General features: G+C 37.8%; 1 protein-coding gene across 24 annotated transcripts in view; it reads left to right on the plus strand.

Moving 5' to 3' along the window:
- Positions 1 to 13,182, plus strand: part of EIF4G3 (eukaryotic translation initiation factor 4 gamma 3) — a 286,670-nt gene that overhangs the window by 150,626 nt on the left and 122,862 nt on the right. For all 24 annotated transcript variants that reach the window (XM_079776759.1, XM_079776755.1, XM_079776738.1 and 21 more), the window contains 2 exons: positions 1,440 to 1,537; positions 4,308 to 4,430. In XM_079776759.1, the coding sequence (XP_079632885.1) occupies positions 1,440 to 1,537; positions 4,308 to 4,430 (221 nt within the window). The remainder of the gene's footprint in view (positions 1 to 1,439; positions 1,538 to 4,307; positions 4,431 to 13,182) is intronic.

Consider the following 13,182-nt stretch of genomic DNA (forward strand, 5'->3'; position numbering starts at 1 on the left):
TATTCATGCCCCCACCAAAGGCCAATCTTCTGTTTGTGCATTAGATCCCATCATGTACCCATTTAAGGTTATTACTCTAGCAGTTCACTTCTCTGTTTTTCTGCATTATCATCTTTTTTCCCCCCTCTGCTGGATTAGTCCAATCAGCCTACAGGTATACTGTTTCGTTCCTATCTTTTTTTTTAATAAAGGATTTTTTTGCTCCATATTCTTGTTTTTCTGATTTCCATCATAGCAAAACGTTTTAGAAAAAGAGCTGTCTATGCTCACTTATTTCATTTTCTTTTATCTAATTCAGTGTTGAATGTACCCTAATCAGGATGCATGCCAGTAACCCTACCCAAACAACTTTTGCCAAAACTCACCAGTGAATTCTGCTTTGCTAAATCTTAGTTGCTATCTCAGCACCATTTGACATAATTAAACACTTTCCCCATTCTTGAACCATTTTATTCATTTCAGCTACTGCGTTGGTTTTTTTTTTTTTTCATCTCCTTTGCTGGGATTTCTTCATGCCTATGACCTCATGGTTTAAATGTTGTCCGTATTATACTGATTCCAAAATGATACCTGTTCTTTGACTCCAGGCTTGTATCTCTTCCTGCCTACTTGATACTTCCATTTTGAAGGTCTAATAAGAATCTCAAACTTTACATGTCCAAACTCAAACCTTGATTTTTCTCCCCTCTACTCTTGCTCCAGTTTTCCTCATCTTAATAAGTTAATAAATCATACAGTATATAGCACTTTCATTCTTCCATTTGCTAAGACAAAAAAAACCTTGAGAGTTTTCTTTGACACCCCTTTCTCAGTCACATTCACATATAATACAATAGCAAATCTGTAGGTTCTGTCTTCAAAATATCTGACTTCTTATCACCACATTTACTCTAAGCACTCTGGTTTAATAGTAATTATAATAACAGTCAAAATTTTGAAAGTTAAAAAAATAGGACATTTGCCAAGTCTTAATGTTGGCTTTCTGTGGCAGTGGTTCTCCATAAGTAGGGAGAAGAATTAGACAACTCCAAACCCCCAAGATGATCAGATATATTCTATTATTGCTGATCAAACCCACATATAAAACACACTCTTACAAACCTTGCTGAGAATCACTGTTGGGGATGATGGGCCTCCAGAATAGAGTTTTTAAAGCAGTGCTGTAGTACGATAAGTGTTTTGGAAAGGTAACTCTAGTGGCAGTCAGCAGGGATTGGTTATTTATTTGTTTTCATATAGATGCTAAAGAAGAAATGTTTATGCGTATTTGGAAATCATTCCTTGACCACTTCATTAGCTAGTGGGAAGAGATGAATAAGAAGAATGCTTGTTTTTGTTACTTTATTAAACTGTTGGTACCATGACAGGGTGCCATTAATGGTCTTACAGCGATTGACAAAATAACTGAATGCTTCTTTTATTCTTTTCTAATTCTTTAGGAACACCTTTTTATCCAAGTCAGCCAGTGTATCAGTCAGCACCTATCATAGTGGCTACCCAGCAGCAGCCCCCTCCAGCAAAGAGAGAGAAAAAAACAGTAAGAAATCTTATTAATTTTTCTTATTTTAAATTGAATGTCCATTCACTTGTTAAATAAGTTTACTCATAGTTGTAATCACTGTTCATCTTAGTTCACAAATGACTGCCATTTTTTCTTCTTTTATATCCTCACCACTAGAAGGGCATTTAACTAGAAGTTGCAAGTAGCACTTGCTTATTATCAGTTTCCAACAAGCACCAAGCTAGGTATGTGAAGTGACAACATGCCCTCCAGCTTCAGAATTGGGAGGGTTTAGTCTGCTAAGGTCTCACTAAATGGGAGGAATTTGAGGTCAGTTCTCACATCCTGATTGTCCTTTAACTGTTGTCCTAGTCATCTCCACATTCAAGTATTAACTGATCGGAAAAAATAGCACAAGATAAAATGAGCAAAATGTTAAGGTCAACAAAAAAAATCTTTCCTGTGGAAGATATTTATTTTAAAAAACAGAAAGCAGAATTTAGAAAATGTATTCTAATTGTTTTTAGTAAGTTATAGGGGCTTTGCCTCTGTCTAGTAAGGCAGGCCCAAGAGAATTAAGAGTGCAGTCATAAAATGTACATTGCATAAAGGAAGGTGAAGGGATTAGTTAAAGAACATATATGCATAGCCTATGGACACAGACAAATAGTGTGGGATGAGCAAGGAGAGGGGGCTAGGTAGAGGTGGGCAAAGGAGAGGGAATGGGGGAACATCTGCAATAGTGTCAATAATAAAAATTTTAAATAAGAAAAATGTGAATGTATGCTTAAGAAAAAAAATTCACATTGCAGAACATTTTGTAGAAGAGTGGCTTGCAATCTTTTATCCATCAGATCACTCAAAATAGGTGATGTTTATGAAGGACTCCCCCATTCACATGGTTAAGATAGATGGACATAGCATCATAGCAATATTCTTGAAAATACTCTCATTTAATAAAGAGTAGTGAAGTTTAAAACTTTGGTTCTTTATTATCAGAAACAAATTAACAAAATAAACAGGACATGCCCTTATATAATGACACTGAAGTTGAGAAACTGTGCTTTGAAAATGTTGAAACAGCATAGTAGATGTTGAAGAACACTTTCAGAATGCAGGAAAATTAATAAAGTAGACAATGAAAATGGGGGACAGGAATAGTAGTTGTTACTGAAGAAGAAAATAGAACAGATGAATTAGAAGCAATACTTAAAACTGTATTTGTGCCGAAACCGGTTTGGCTCAGTGGATAGAGCGTCGGCCTGTGGACTGAAAGGTCCCAGGTTCGATTCCGGTCAAGGGCATGTACCTTGGTTGCGGGCACATCCCCAGTAGGGGGTGTGCAAGAGGCAGCTGATTGATGTTTCTCTCTCATCGATGTTTCTAGCTCTCTATCCCTCTCTCTTCCTCTCTGTAAAAAATCAATAAAATATATTTAAAAAACAAAACAAACAAAAAAAAAAACTTGTATTTGTAACAAGCTTTCAAACCTGGAAGACATAGCTGATATTCATAATCTTACTGAAGAAACTACTTCCAAAAAAGCTTTGAGATCCAGATGGTTTTATTAGTGAATTTTTTGAAATTTTCAATAAGCCAGGGCTACCGTCCTTAAGCACTGGAGGTAATGATAAACCTGTATGTCTTAGCAATGTCCAGGATGGAAGACCTAGACCCAGGTACTCCAACTCTATTATAGAACCAGTGTCCATTGACATCTATATAAGCATAAGTAGCCTTTAAAAAAATTAAAATAAGAAGGCCATACACATTGTTCTGCATTTTGCCTCTTTTCACTTACCAATACATCTTGATGTTCATTCCATATCAGTACATGTAGATCAATCTCATTCTTTCAACTGGCTATTTCGTATTTAACTGAAAGGAAATGGCATAATTTCTTAACTACTGTGTTCATCTACCTGTAAGATATTTCTATGTCTGCAGCAAAAAGCAACATTGCAGTAAGAATCCTTACATCTATATATAAAAGCGTAAGCAACTGAACGACCGGTCGCTATGATGCGCACTGACCACCAGAGGGCAGATACTCAACGCAGGAGCTGCCCCCTGGTGGTCAGTGCGCTCCCACAGCAGGAGCACCGCTCAGCTGACCGGCGAGCACCAGACACCAGGCTCACAGCTGGCAAGCGCGGCTGCAGCGGTGCTACCGAGCAGCAGCTGCAGCAGGGTCAGGATGAGCAGGAGCCGGGCTCGGACTCCTTCCCAACCATCTGCTGCTTTGTGCACTACTACATCCCCTGAGGGGTCCTGGATTGGTCTCTGATTGCGAGAGGGCACAGGCCAGGCTGAGGGACCCCACTGGTGCATGAATCCGTGCACTGGGCCTCTAGTACATATATAAGGTTATCTATAACATAAATTCCTATTTCTGAGTCCTTGGATATGTACATTTATCATTTTATTAGAGAACCATTTAAAACCTTTAAAACTTTGTTGTACAGAGTAAGTTCCATAATTTAAAACTATTTTATGGATCTTATATTTTTTAACATCACTCATTTGGCACTGCTTACAAGATAAATGTTAATACTTTGCTTATTTGGCCTAGAAATTCAGCCAACTAAGTCTCATTTAGTTTGTTATTTAATTAGTTCATGTCAGAGCTAAAGGCCTAAATTTCTCTGAATGACCCCATATAGTTCTGTGATTGAAATAAAATCAAATATGGTGATTATCAACTTTGATATTTGACCAGTTTTTCAACTTTTATACATTATATGCCTGTAAATCGACTACCGAGACACCCCATCTGTAAATATGATGTCTTATTGTAATCTTATAGATAAGAATTAGAGATCCAAACCAGGGAGGTAAAGACATAACAGAGGAGATTATGTCTGGAGGTGGCAGCAGAAATCCTACTCCACCCATCGGGAGACCCACATCCACACCTACTCCTCCCCAGGTAAGTTGGAGTAAGCATGATGGATGATGGTATGTATTTGTTCACTAACCTCAACTGAATTTTTTTTTTCCTATAGCTGCTTTCTGTACTTTCCATTTCCATCAGTTGTCTCATAGCCTCGAATATCTAAATGATATTTAAACAGACATATTATTTCTCTTTACAAATTGTTATACAGTAACTACAAATTTTTATTGATAATATTTCTGTGTATTGTCTTCACAGTCAGAGCATAGCTGCTGCCACTTTTCCTATTGCTACTAAAAAGGAGCTGCATTTAAACTTCATCATTAAATGAGTATTTTGTTTTAAATATGGAGCCTTAAGAATTTAGTGGTGCACACTACATTAATGCAAACTGTAAGGTTGAGAACTTAAACATTTGTACTGAACAGTATTGTTTGAGATGATTATCTGTGTTACTCAGAGCATAGTTAGATGTATTATAGGCACATCTCTTACCTTTTAGTACTACATAAATGGGATTCTTGAGTGGAGGATGTCTTTTTTAATTATTTGCAGAGGTTATTAGTAAATTATGTTAGTTCAAGCACCTTTTTGTTCCTGTTGCAGAAGTGGCTATGATGGTCCTAAGAGTTCACTGTCTTGCTGTTAGAAATCAAGACATCTCGGGAAGAGCTGGAGTTTAGTAAACTTCAATAGAGAATGGAATCCCCCAACTTTGACAGGATTTTGTTTTCCTCACTGGGTTACTAATAAATTTCGTTAAAACCATTCAGAGGACATGCGTGATTTTCAGATGTTCAGAATATCTAAAGTGAAAGCCCAGCATGTAAAAACATAAAACCAAAGTTATTAGGAGTAAGAGGCTGCTTGCTTCCCCATCTTGGGGTTGGATAGTGAGGTGAGGTATTCCTCAGAGCCCAGTTTACTAACAAGTGATATGGATAATTAAATGTAATGTATTAAGAATGATAGGCTATTAACTTTAGTAGCATAGGTTTTAAAAGTTCTTTAAAACGTTCTTAATAATTAAATTCATGAATACATGGAATTAAGTAAAAAACCACCTCATAGACCCAGACAAAAATATGATGATTACCAAAGGAAAAGTTGGTGTTTGGGGGCGGGGGAGATATATAGTGATGGAAGGAGACTTGATTTGGGGTGGTGAACACCCAATACAATATACAGAGGATGTATTAATAGAATTATATATCTGAAACCTATATAATTTTATTATCCAGTGTCACCCCAGTAATTTCCATAAAAAAGAATAAATAAAATGCCATCTTTATGGGGGGAGGGCAATGCAGGGAGGACAAATACCTGTCCATGTTTAAAGATCCTTGAAAATCTGTGAATTTTTAGTAAGTCTAACACTTGGGCCTTTGCGTAATGATATGTTTTGCTTGTAAATGATGGTAGTCTCTGGCTGACATTTGTCTTAGTCTTCCATCATCTAAGTAAGTGTAATATATAATCATCTAGATGTGTGAACTGTAAGGTCATATTAATGTTTGTTAATAGGACTTTTAACCATTTCCCATTATTTCTCCAGGGATATTTCAAGTCTGGAATGATCAAGGCGGCCTTATATTTAATGTTGTCTCTGGAAGTAAACATGGGACAAGTAGCATTTACACATTTAAATTATCTACTTATGTGCTCTGTTAGGTAGTGGCATACTATAGCAAAAACTTAGCATTGGTTATTCAGGGCAGTTAAATTTTGATCTGTATTTTTCTACATTTATTAAAATATTATTACTGTCAAGCCTTATAGTTGACAACCTTTGGTGATTTCTATTTAAATTTTCAATTTGAACATGTGTTAGTATATCTTGCATTTTAATTCCCTGTGGGGTTGGTGTGTTTTTCTGTTATCCCTCTGTCCTTAGCCACAGAAATCCTTTTGCTCTTTATCTTTCCCCAGTGACCACAGGCATAAATACAAGTATATGTGTTTGTGTAATCATAAAGCACAGTAAATGTATATTTTATTTGATAAAGGCCATCAGTCAATAATTATAATGTTGGTAGTAGTTTTTGAGGTGTGATGTTGTCATGAAGCATCCATTTATTTTATTAACTTGCAATTTAATCCAGCTACCAATCTGTTGTCTTTCCAAATGCATGAAATTCACAAAATGAATAGTTTTTTAACAGACACATAAACACTAGAAATATTTCCAGAAATTCATCGAGAGTGATGCATGTAGAGTAAGAGGACAATCCCTGGTTACTGAGAGAGGCAGTCGTTACTGCCTGATTATTATATTTGTAAAAGTGTTGACTCAGTCTTTCAAAAGATGCTAGAAATCTCTATTTATGTAAAAAATCTACAAGTTTTAAATGTTGGCTACCAATTCTACTAACAAATAGCACTGTGTAAGCCAAAGGGTTTATACAAAGGGTTTAAACCCAAAACCAATTGGGTTTAACTTAATAGCTGCTAGTTTACCAATTTTGGCCTAATTATAATTTGTAAGACTGCAGAAGAGACAACCCTCTGCATCAGAATTTGAATAGTAAACACTGTATTGCTTTTGGCCTTATGGATAACCTGCTTTGAGCCATAATACATATACTGCGAATAACAAAGCCTTTCCCTGTCATTGAGGTTGTTCCAGTCTCTTTAAAGAAGACAGAAGACACTTACTAGTATATAACTGGTCCTCCTATGAAGTATACAGAGAATTATTAAAGCACCAAGTTGATAAATGGGACAGAGTTGCAGCACAGACTCAAATATGTTGGATTACAGAAACAATAATGGTAGTATAGGTGAGATAGCACAGGGGAGAGGTTAAAAGCTTTGGCTTAGAATCAGACATACTTCGTTGCAGATCCCAGTCCTACTACTTAATTGTGTAACTTTAGCCAAGTTACTTAATATTCCAGAGTCTTAGCTTCCACATTTTAAAAAAATGAGGAAAATAAAAGCTGTCATATACAGTTATTATAAGGATTAAATGAGATCAAATATTAAAATTGCTTAAGCTAAGGGCATAATGAGCACTCAATAAATACTACCTGTTATCAATATTGCAATTATTGTTATTTTAGGAGGCACAGAGAATGACTGGAAGAGTCTGGGAGCTTCATAGCAGAGATGCCATTTGATCTGAGTTCCCAGATTGGTATTCACCACATGGACAGAGAGAGGGTAGTTGGGCAGAGGGGCATCATATGCAAAAGCACATGGATTTGGGAAATCGGATGAAAGGAAACTGTTGTTATTTCAGGTGATAAATTAGAAAGTCAGTTGAAAGAGAGGAAGCCAATTAGAGAAATATTCAGCAGTTGGTTACTAAGTAGGGATTATAAAAAGGGTGACCATATAATTTATCATCTAAATTGGGACTATTTTAGAAATGAATGGGAATGCTATTAATCATTTTGCTGGGATAACAGACATAAAGCTGTACTGTCCAGGTAAACAGGGATGCATGGTTCGCCTAGATGTAAGAGAGAGGAAGGGGTCAGAGATGACTCTTCAAGCTTAGGTGCCTAGATTTATAGAGTAACACACAGCAGGGGGAGTATATATGAGGATGTTTGAAGAAGTGGATAATGAATTTGATTTTGGCAAGCATGCAAGCTAAGAAGAGTTAATTGAGGGAAACTGCATTGGGTGTATGTGAGGAAACAGATTTTTGCTGCTCTGCTGCTGCTTTGCCCTAAAGATTTTGAAATTGTCCTGTTTCCTAGGTTTTAAAATGAGCTATAGAATAACTCCTGGAGATTTTTTATCTCAAATGTATTAAAAATATACATACTGTATATGTATACATGTGCCCATAAAGATGATCACAGACAGTGGTTGATGCCTGGATGGACATCATAGAGTTCTAGAATACTTCCTGTTGGTCTCCACTCTGTCACTGAGATTTATAACCTTGGGCCAGATCATCAAACTCTTTAAACCCCTATTTTTTTCATTTGTATAATGTGATTGTACTATGTAATCTCAGAGTTCCCTTTTAGCTCAAATATTAAAGTGAGAAAGAAGGGGAAATTTTTGTTTACTTTTCATCAGCATAAAAACCAGTTCTATATCTGTTGTTAGCAATTAGGCACAAAGAATATTTCTATGTTAACAAATGTGATAGCTGCCTGAAAGTTGTTATGAAACCCTGAGGGTAAAAATAAGTACATGATGCCAAGGCTTCCAAAATGGTCTGCTTCCAAAGGGATGGTCTTGTATATAAAATCACTTAGTTTTTTTTAATGAACTATCTTTCTTCCTCTCCCTACTCCCTTTTGTTCTTTTTTCTTTTCTGTTAAGATTATTTTCTGTTAAGAATTACTCTTATAGTGAAACACAGTTATAACTTGGGAGAATGTCTTATGACATAGGGTGTAGGGGCAGAGAAAAGGTTGGAAACTCTTGATTGCTGGCACATCTTAGGAAAGATACAGCTTCTCCTGTCATTTGGGAAAATTCAAAGTCATCAGGTTACTCACATTTTTGAAGAGCTTCTTACAAATTTGATACCTGGAAACCTTAAAGAATTGTAGAGTAGGGTTGTTGATTTCATCAGGTCTGTCTCCAACAGGGTATTGTCTTGAATTTTTAATAAAAATAACGTTCTCCAGCTTCAGTACCTATAGAAATTTCCTTAAACAAGAAAACAAAATTTGACTTAAGGTTGCTTTTGAGATACTGTTTCTCCTTTTGGAAGCCAGGCGAGCGAGTATATTTTAAGTTGTTTTGGCATCCCAATAATGATCCACTTATGAGAATTAATAACATTAAATTTTATTGTATTTTAAATGATTCTTTGTTTTTACTTGAACTACGTTTTTTCATAAATCTTCAACAAATTTTGTGAAAGCCTTTGCTGTTACACAATAAAGTACTATTATTAAATACTAGAGGCCCGGTGCACGAAATTCGTGCATGGGGGGGTCCCCTCAGCTCAGCCTGTGCCCTCTCCAATCTGGGACCCCTCGGGGGATGTCTGACTGCCGGTTTAGCCCTGATCCGACTGCCAGTTTAGGCCCGATCACGGGAATCGGGCCTAAACCGGCAGTCAGACATCCCTCTCACAATCCAGGACCACTGGCTCCTAACTGCTCACCTGCCTGCCTGCCTGATTGCCCCTAACTCCCCCCCCCCCCCACGCCAGCCTGGTCGTCCCCAACTGCCCCCCCTGCCGGCCTGGTCACCCCCAACTGACACCCCCCCACCACCAGACTGGTCGCCTCTTACTGCCAACCCTGCCAGCCTGGTCGCCCCCAACTGCCCCCTCTGTCGGGCTGGTCACCCCACGCAGCCTGCTGTTCAGTCGTTTGGTCATCCCTCACTAACCCTCCTGCTGGCCTGGTCGCCCCACGCAGCCTGCTGTTTGGTCGTTACTGTTACTGTGACAGCATCCTGTACAATTTGCATATTCCTCTATTATTAGTATAGATAGTGGTATTATTTTACCTTAGATACTCTAAGTCTGAATCCTAATTATAAAGAAAGTGTGACTCAAATTTTTGTATGGACAGCAAAATTCCTCTCTTACCACTTATTACCAGTCATACACTGAACATTGCAGCTTGTAATCATCTTGCAACCATGATTGTAGTTGTAGGGGATCACAAGTATTGTAAGAAATCTCAAGAAACTATCATATTCAGTCTTTTGTCTATTGTTGAAAATGTATTTTCAGATTTAAATGAGTTTTGTATGTGTAAAAATCATAAATCTTCATTGGAAAATAAGGGTAGTAAAGAAAGAAATTATAATCCTAAATCTTACGGAGAGTTAATCATTGTTTACTAGTTGGTGAATAAACCTCAAGACATTTTTTAGTACATATATACATATATAAATATCCAAACCTATAATTTAATGTATTTGGGTTTATGCCATTTTACTAGTATAACTACCTTTCTTTTTTCTATGATCATGCAGAAATGTTCATGTTTGACTATAGGTATTATAATTTTTAAGACTACATGATATGTCTTCATGTGGAAGTACTCTATTTAATCGATGGGTATTACTTTTCTTTCCTATTTATCACTAATATAAACAATACTGTGACAAACAACTTTACCTATTTTTGGGTTATGGTGGTGTAACTTACCCTCCAGAAATGTACCAGTTAATCTACCACCAGCAGTAAACGAAAATAACCCTTTCCTTACATATTGCTTATTTGATAGATATTTTTAAAATCCCATTTAATTTTTATTTATTGATTTGTGGAGTTAAGAATTTTGATGTGTACTGGTTATTTGTGTATATGTATGAGTTATCTATTATATCTTTTGTACACATCTCTTTTGGGGAGACCTTTTTTTTCTGAGTTGATTATTTTCTGATTTATAAGCATTCTTCGCATTTATAAGTATGTTAAAGAAATCTCTTTGACATACCAGTTGCTCAGATCATAAGATGAGAAGTCATTTTTATTTTTTATTTATTTTTTTAAATAAATCTTTATTGTTCAGATTATTACAATTGTTCCTCTTTTTTCCCCCGTAGCTCCCCTCCACCCGGTTCCCACCACACCCTCTGCCCTTATCCCCTACCCCCCACTGTCTTCATCCATAGGTGTACGATTTTTGTCCAGTCTCTTCCCACACCCCCCACAACCCTTTCCCCTCGAGAATTGTCAGTCCACTCCCTTTCTATGCCCCTGATTCTATTGTATTCACCAGTTTATTCTGTTCATCAGATTTTTTATTCACTTGATTTTTAGATTCACTTGTTGATAGATTTGTGTTTGTTGTTCATAATTTTTATCTTTACCTTTTTCTTCTTCTTCCTCTTCTTAAAGAATACCTTTCAGCATTTCATATAATACTGGTTTGGTGGTGATGAACTCCATTAGCTTTTTCTTATCTGTGAAGCTTTTTATCTGACCTTCAATTCTGAATGATAGCTTTGCTGGGTAGAGTAATCTTGGTTGTAGGTTCTTGGTATTCATCACTTTGAATATTTCTTGCTACTCCCGTCTGGCCTGCATAGTTTCTGTTGAGAAATCAGCTGACAATCGTATGGGTGCTCACTTGTAGGTAACGAACTGTTTTTCTCTTGCTGCTTTTAATATTCTCTCTTTGTCTTTTGCTCTTGGCATTTTAATTATGATGTGTCTTGGTGTGGTCCTCTTTGGATTCCTTTTGTTTGGGGTTCTCTGTGCTTCCTGGACTTGTAAGTCTATTTCTTTCACCAGATGGGGGAAGATTTCTGTCATTATTTCTTCAAATAGGTTTTCAGTATCTTGCTCTGTCTCTTCTTGTGGCACCCCCATAATTCGGATGTTGGTACACTTGAAGTTGTCCCAGAGGCTCCTTACACTATCTTCATATTTTGGGATTCTTTTTTCTTTTTGCTTTTCCGGTTGGGTGTTTTTTACTTCTTTGTATTTCAAATCTTTGACTTGATTTTTGCGATCCTCTAGTCTGCTGTTGGACTCTGTATATTATTCTTTATTTCAGTCAGTGTATGCTTAATTTCTAGTTGGTCCTTTTTCATATCTTCGAGGGTCTCGCTAAATTTATCGGCCTTTTCTAGAAAATTCTTGAAAAACCTTATAACCGTGGTTTTGAACTCTATATCCAGTAGTTTGCTTTCCTCCATTTCTTTCATTTGTGACCAGTTTCTTTGTCTCCGCATTTTGGCTGCTTCCCTGAATTGATAGAGTGGCTTTGTGTGAGAAGTCATTTTTAAATCCTCTTTATATTACATTCTATAACCATTATATCTGCAAGTCCTATCTGACTCATTCTTTACCACCTTCACTGCTATTGTACTCTAAGCCACTTTGATCTCTCCCCTGGACAACAGTAACTTCCCTTAATCATCTCCTTGTTTCTGTCTTGCCTCTCCTCTGTCTGTTCTTTTTTTAAAATTTTTTATTGCAGTGTAATTGACATATAACATTATTTTAGTTTCGTACATACAAAATGATTTGATAGACTCATGTATATTGCAAAATGATCACCAGAATAAGTCTAGTTAATATCCATCAACCATACACAGTTACAAAAAGTCTCTTTTAAAAGTTTCTTCTCTTTTGATATGTACTCTCTTAGCTATTTTCAAATATGCAATATAATACTATTATTAAATACCAGAGGCCCGGTGCATGAAATTTGTGCACGGGGTGGGGCGGTTCCCTCAGCCCAGCCTGCACCCTCTCCAATCTGGGACACCTCGAGGGATGGCCGACTGCCCGTTTAGGCCCGATCCCGGTAGGATGGGGCCTAAACGGGCAATCGGACATCCCTCTCACAATCCAGGACTGCTGGCTCCCAACTGCTCACCTGCCTGCCTTCCAGATTGCCCCTAATCGCTTCTGCCTGCCAGCCTGATCACCCTCTAACCACTCCCCTGCCAGCCTGATTGATGCCTAACTGCTTCCCTGCCAGCCTGTTTGTCCCTAACTGCCCTCCCCTGCAGGCCTGGTCACCCCTAACTGTCCTCCCCTGCAGGCTTGATCGCCTCCAACTGCCCTCCCTTTCAGGCCTGGTCCCTCCCAACTTCCCTCCCCTCCTGGCCTGATCACCAACAACTGCCCTGCCTTGCAGGCCTGGTCCCTCCCAACTGCCCTCCCCTGTTGGCCATCTTGTGGTGGCCATCTTTTTGTCCACATGGGGGCAGCCATCTTTGACCACATGGGGGCAGCCATCTTGTATGTTGGAGTGATGGTCAATTTGCATATTATTCTTTTATTAGATAGGATAGAGGCCTGGTGCATGGGTGGGGCGGCTGGTTTGCCCTGAAGGGTGTCCTGGATCAGGGTGGGGGTTCCCTTGGGGCATGGGGTGGCCTGGGTGAGGGGCCT

The sequence above is a fragment of the Cnephaeus nilssonii genome, assembly GCF_951640355.1.
Source record: "Cnephaeus nilssonii genome assembly, chromosome: 7".
In the NCBI taxonomy this organism is placed as follows: Eukaryota; Metazoa; Chordata; class Mammalia; order Chiroptera; family Vespertilionidae; genus Cnephaeus; species Cnephaeus nilssonii.